This window comes from Drosophila busckii, chromosome 3R, assembly GCF_011750605.1.
Source record: "Drosophila busckii strain San Diego stock center, stock number 13000-0081.31 chromosome 3R, ASM1175060v1, whole genome shotgun sequence".
NCBI lineage: Eukaryota > Metazoa > Arthropoda > Insecta > Diptera > Drosophilidae > Drosophila > Drosophila busckii.
In genome coordinates, this window is record NC_046607.1 from 862,395 (window position 1) to 869,142 (window position 6,748).

Here is a 6,748-nt window from a genome sequence, read left to right on the forward strand (position 1 = left end):
ACGCTGCTACAAGCACTACATTAAATCGTCTCGTACTCGCACATCCTTCGTGTGTTATCCTTGTTGCGTTTAAGGCTATTATCTTTATGTGGTATGCTTATGCCTTAAAGTGCGTATTTACAATGTAGTTGCGAAAGAGACTTAATTAACTCGAGTGGTGGTCGACATCTGGGCTGGGATATCAAAGGTGCTAGCTGGTGCTAAGAAGTTTGAGGTGCAGGAGTTGGGACGTAGTTGGTAGTGAAGGAGGGGCTGGTGCTGTGCTGTTGGGGGCTCAGAATGCGCCATTGTAGTGCAGGTTTTGTGATGCAAATTGCGGTATGCCATGGTTGAGAGCTAAAACTTTGCTGATTACTTTCAATTCTTCAAGATTTCTTAAGCTATTAAATTGACTTAAATTACTGTTACTGTTAGTTCTAGTTAAACTAGGATTCGCATTACCTGAGCTTACGTTGGGCGTCCCATTGATATTGCTATTGCCAGCATCCGCTGCTGTTTTCAACTGTTGCTGCTGCAAAAGCTGCTGTTGCTGCAAGCGATATTGTTGCGCATTTTGCTGCAATTGATTGCTGATCTCGGGCGTCAAGTGTTGTCGATAGAAATTTTGATTGTCCAGATTATTTTGCTGGCTAACAATTGTGGTAGCAAATGAGCTGCTCGGCTGTATCTCAACATTGATATTGTTCAATCCAAAATTGCCAACGCCCGATTCTTGGCGATAAAGGCGCGCCCTATGTGGCTGTTGTTGTTGTTGTTGTTGTTGTTGTTGTTGTTGTTGTTGTTGTTGTTGCTGTTGCTGTTGCTGTTGCTGCTGGTGCTGGTACAAAGCATTGCTAACGTAGCTGGGTAAAAGCAACTGTTGTTGATGCTGCTGTGGCAATTGTTGCTGAAATTGTTGATAATTATTCTGGGGCAGGGCTTGCAAGAGCGATGCCTCCGCGGGCGCAAAGTTGAACTGATTTGTAGCTTGTAACTGTAAATGATTATTATTGTTGTTGCTGTTGCTGTTGCTGTTGCTGTTGCCATTGCTGTTGGAATTGCCATTGGCAATGCTATTAGGGTTTAGTGTATTGCCACCAGCATTTTCTGTTTTTTGCAGATTTTGTTGCAAATTTTGGAAAATTTGTTGCACTGCATTCGTTGTTGTTGCTGTTGTTGGCAATTTTTGATAGTTGTTGTTGTTGTTGCTGCTGCCGTGCAGAGCAAATTTATGAGCCGCAACGGCATCGCGCAGCGGCAATTGCTGCTCAATTGGATATGTCGGATAGATAATGGTCTTGGTATGTGTGCTAGGTATAAATTCAACCGAAGGTCTGATGGAGTAACCAGGCGAAGGTGGCTGCAACGTTTGTATTGCCTCCAGTGATGCATGTTGCAGCTGCTGTTGCTGTTGCTGTTGTTGTTGCTGCTGCTGTGGCTGTAATGTGCTTGGTTGCGCAATGGGTGTGCCCTGGTAGCGACTTTGGCTCTGCTCCTCAAGCAGTTGCAGCTGGCGCAAGATCAACGCCTGTTGCTGCTGAGCCTGCAGCTTTAACTGATAGATTTGCTGCTCGAGGGCGCGTTGGCGTTCAATAATGTAGCTATTTACATTGGGTGGCACTGCTGCGGCTAGAATGGGGCTGGTCAGCGGCTCCTTCGATAAAACAAACAAATTGAAAGTAGAATTTTCTTGAGTATTGCTGACTTACCTTAATGTAGCTGCTGGCGGGACTGCCGCTGTTGCTGCTGCTGCTGGTAAATGCGGGAGTTGTGGAGAATACATTGAGACTGGGGCTTATTTGGGTTGTGGTGGCAGGACTTTGTGTTGACAGTGGTGGCGCTGCGGCCAGCTCAGATTCTAGCACGTTCAGCTTAGTAATGGTGGGTCCAACATGCGGCTGCGTCGGAGGCGGAGGCGGCTGCGCTAGTGGCAACTGTTGCTGATAGCTGGGCGTTTGCTGTAGCAAAGGACGAAATTTTTGCGCTGTGCCACGCTCATCCAAGTCGACTGTGAATGCGGTGACTAAGGGTGCCTCCTGTATACGTATATCCTGCTTATCCACCAGCTCTATGTTCTCGCCATCCTCATTATGCGTGGGTCGCGGTGTGGTTGTCGTTGTGGTTGTTGTTGTGCTCGTAGTACGACGCCGTGTGGTGCGTGGCTGCGGCGTTGTGGTTGTTGTTGTCGTTGTCGTCGATGTCGTGGTGGTCACCTCCTTTTTGGCATTGCGTATTTCGAACTTGATCTCATCGCTGCCATCGTGTCCAATCTCATTGCTGTCCACGCTGCTTGTCAATTGCGTCGAATCCGCAACACCTTCCCTGTCCTCGCTGGACTTCAGAAGCGCGGACTTCTTCCACAGCTTGGAGCGATCAATGAACGAGGAGAGCAGCTGCTCGTGCGCATTGCGCTCATCAAAGGTGGCCGTGTAGAATTGCACTGTAGGCACCACAGCATCGGCTGCATTGGTGCTCTCCTCCAGAATCTCCTCACGCTCCTTAGCTGGCGAAGCCTGTGTTGTGCTTGACGCTGTCGTTGTGTCAGCGTAGGTGGCCTCCTCGCGCTCCAGCTTATCAATAGCACGAAGCAGGGCTTGTCGCACCGAATAGTCCAGCTTCTGTATGGCCTCCCGGGGTATAATCTCGTTGCTCTCAGTACTAACATTTTCGGCCTCGGCCTGCGCGCCCGCAACAATTGCCAATTGGAGCATGAGCGACGCCAGCAACACCCATGGCAGCATGTTGAAACGTCGCTACCGAAAATAAACAGCGAGAGGGAGAGAGAGAGAGAGAGAGATAACAATTATGCAAATTAACATTAGGGTTTGATGACGCTGCTGCTAATTGAGACATTTACTTTGATGCGTTCAGCTCAATCCTCATTTGACTTAATAAACATTAATGTTGTCAAAGCATTATTTCTTATGAAAATATTGCAATACAAACACGGAAAAGATTTAATTTATTAAGTAATTTTAAAAAAATTTCCAGTACTATATACTCTACTGTAACAAGATCTCAAATGAACGCCCTCAAAGTGTGCGCATAACTTCTTTAATAGCCTAAACGTTGTTTCAAAGCATTGCCCAGCTATAACTTGTAGGCTGTACTCAAGCTGCGGCAAATGCCCTCTAATCTGCGCATGTTCATCTTTACGGTATTTGTTGCAACCTCAAATCATAAGCTGCCACACAAAGGTTGTTGTGTCAGTGCTCAAATCTGTGAGGCTATGCTATGTGTGCATGGGCGTAGCCAGGAAGAAAAATGGGGGATCATAACATATTTTAAACTTTAGTCAAACTAAGTTGACGGCATGAAGCTTCATACATAACTTCGTTTATTTTGTTCAATTTGCAATTTAACAACTATATGCAATTTTTTCCAAGCCAGATTGTTAGCGAAAATTGCCTAAAAACTAATAGTATGGATTTCCACGAGTCTTAGAAGACATGGAATTCTTAATTCTTAATACTTAGCGGGATAAAGTTGCAGTTTTTGAAAGTTCGAAATTCCCTAACTTTTGACTTGAATGTTTAGTAATGTTAAGTTGGCTGAATCTTTATCAAAATAAACAAAGCTAAACTTATTTTTGCTGTGTGCTTCAGAAAAACGGAAACTTATTGAAAACATAAATTTGGAAATTTATTTCGATGACATCTTTTAATGTCAAAAGACTGTTGAAGCCAGTTTTCGAATTTAAATTATATACAGATAAATTTTGTAAACCTAATAATAATGAATAATTATTAATATTTGCATACATAAAGTCAAGAAAACAAAATTCCACCTAGAATAAAAACAGCGTTTTAAAAAATATAATAAAATAACAAAAACTGCAACAATTAGAGAAAGACATCATCAATATAAATTATACAAAAACAACAAATGCAGCTGGAATTGTTGTTGATTATTCTTTTTGTTATTGCCAAATGTTTTAATGCACCTGTTCCCCACCCCCTCCGCCCTTGCCCTTACCTGGCTACGGACTTTTATGTGTGGCGTGCCGAGTTGCGTTTGCAGCACAGTCTGAAATTTTCAACAGCTTGCCGATTTATTTCTGGCCCTTACCTCAACTACGACTCGCAAATCTAAGCTTATCTTTGAGTGCAACTCTAAGCTCGGAAGCATTTTGGAAAATTACATTGAAACTGTTGCTTTGCTGAAAGTTTGGTCTAATTGCTGCAACAACAATTGAAAGTGGCCAAGAGCAGCAAATCCAAGCTTATCTCACCACCTGTCGCGCTCCATTTGGAGCCTGACTTTACTGGTTGGCTGGCTGGCTGACGCACACAGGATTTGGTCAGTCACGTTTCTGCCACTTGGCACTTTGCATTTTTCAGCGATTTTCAACTTCAGCGCAGTTGACTGCGGCTTGTTGCCGAAAATTTTTGCAATTGCAATAGCAATTGCGATTTGCTTGAGCGCAATTATTAAATCAGCAATGCGAATTTTTGCTCGTTATGCTCAGTTTTGTGTTTTGGCTTTTTCGTGTGGCTTATTAAAATAAAAGCAACAACTGCTTAGCCAAATATTACGTATACGTAGACTAGTTGTAATCAAACAAATTTGAATGCTTTCCTCATCTATGCATACCATAGCACCCCAGGTGTCTTAAAAAAATCAATCAATTTTTATCATGACTAGCGTATTCAAGTGAAAATAATAAATATTATACACATTTTACACAATGCGCTGAACTTCCGCCCCTGTGCCTAGAGCCACATTGGAGTTCAAGTTCTGCAGGAGAAAACAGCTGGCAACAATTGCAGTTTGACTACCACGCCCACCAAAAAACAACAAAAGACGCGAAACAAGATTTGCTGGGAAACTATTTGGCTGACACTCAAATTTATGAGCCTGTTGCGTCTTATATCTTTCATTTTATTTTATTTAACTTTTTTTCCTGTGGTCAAATAAAAAGCTGCAAAATCAATAGCGCTGTCTGCCTGCGTTGCTCATTTGCGTCAATTTCACTATGGAAATCATCATCATTCGCTTCAGCCATGACTGTCAGTTAGTTGGCTGTGCCCACAGTTACAGGCAAAAGTACATGTACATGCCCAAAACAGTAATCATCATAAATTGTAGTGCCAGTCAAAGCTGCTTGGCGCTCAACAACTATATTAAAGTTTTTTTTTGAGCTTCGCGTGTTTATTTTTATTTAGTTAATCAACAGGTATAAAAAACACTTGAATATATATATGTATGTATATCCATGCGGAAGTATTAGGCAGCGATTTCCTTTAACCTGCAACAAATCATGAAAACAACAAGCTCAGCATGCTAAATGACTAAATTTTTACACGACAGCAACGGCAGCATAGCTACTTTAAAATACAATGTATACTCGATAATGAGACAGCACATGCGACTCAATACAAAAACCAAAAAATACAGAGGAGCATACATAAAATAGTTTGATTTTAAAAATATAATTTTTGAATCTTTGAAATACCAATTTTAATTACAAATCATTTAGTTTATCAGCAAACCATAAAATGCAGTTTATAAATCCATTCGCGAGATTTAGGCAGTAAAACGGACAATAATAGCAATTTTTATTTTTAATTAATCTTGAGCTGGAGTTCCGCAGTCGAAAGTGTAAAAATGATTTAACAATCAAGCGGCGTTAATAAATTAGCAATAAATCAATGCATAAAGCGAAAAGCTATCTTTATTTATTGTTCACTTCAATTCATGTTTTCGTTTCGTTTTTTTTTATGTGCTGCGTGGGCTGAGATTGCTTTTTTGTTTTTGTTTTATATAACAACTGACCAAAAACTCACTTCACTTCACTTTCAGCGGGTTTACCCATGTGCAAGACTGGGTAACCCAGTTCCATTGAAAAAATGGCACCTCATAATGTGCAGTAATTCGAGCTGACAGCCGCCGTTTGCGCAGCAGCAGCCGTCGCCTGTGTTTAATTTCACGCCTCTTGAACGTCGCTCGAGCGATGCGCATTTTGCATTTTGCATCCAACAGCTGCATTTAGCAGGATTGCTCAATCCACATTCACGACTGGACAACGTCCAGTGGCATCTGCAAAGTAGTCGCGCTATTAAGCAGCTGCTGCTACTCAGCGGGAAGCCAGCAACAACATTAAGCCTTTCCATCTGCCAGCTGCTGCTTGTGCCAATTTTTGTTGTTGTTTATTTGTATAATGTAGGCCAGCATAAATATTAATAGTTAATAAACCACACGCATGTTGCAAGCGAAATTTCAGATTTCGTCTGATAAGCGTAGTGCACCGTCGATAATATAAATTATATTATTATACTTATTTATGATTAAATGCTTCAAAATAGATAGAGGCATTGCTCAATAAATTCGTTATAGTATTTTATGAGCTCTTAACTGCCTTTGTTGCTACCAAGCCCCAATAAAAACTCATGTAATGCTTTTATGTGTGTGGCAAAGCTCTTTGTGTATGTATACATCATATTTATAACAAGCTCTACAGCATCATTTGCATATTTTCACACTGATCGTTAACCCTTCCCTCAGCTTAGCAGATTACCAATCTCAAAGCTCCAAATTTTGTGCTTGTTTTGACATGCTTGTGAGCGTTTGATTGGCGTTGATGCTTGGGCTATTGGGTAACAGCGATTTACATGCATTCGCATTCGTATTCATATTCATTGCTCGTTACAATTCATTTAGCCAAGATTTTTGTCTGCTTTCCATTTGCATATTTATGTCTATTTAATAGGGTTTCGGTTGCGTTAAATGCAATCTGTTAAGCCATGTATAAATATGGCTTATTATTTAG

The 6,748-nt window shown here is 41.3% G+C and overlaps 1 protein-coding gene across 1 annotated transcript; it reads right to left on the reverse strand.

Annotated features, from left to right (window-relative positions):
- Window positions 1–7: 7 nt before the first annotated feature.
- LOC108601623 (putative uncharacterized protein DDB_G0271606) lies at window positions 8–2,720 on the reverse strand. Its single transcript, XM_033294229.1, has 4 exons — window positions 1,689–2,720; window positions 1,098–1,633; window positions 442–998; window positions 8–336 (listed from the first exon to the last, which is right to left on the reverse strand). The coding sequence occupies exons 1-4, from the start codon at window positions 2,718–2,720 to the stop codon at window positions 275–277; spliced, it is 2,187 nt and encodes a 728-aa protein (XP_033150120.1). The 3' UTR covers window positions 8–274.
- Between the last annotated feature and the right edge of the window lie 4,028 nt (window positions 2,721–6,748).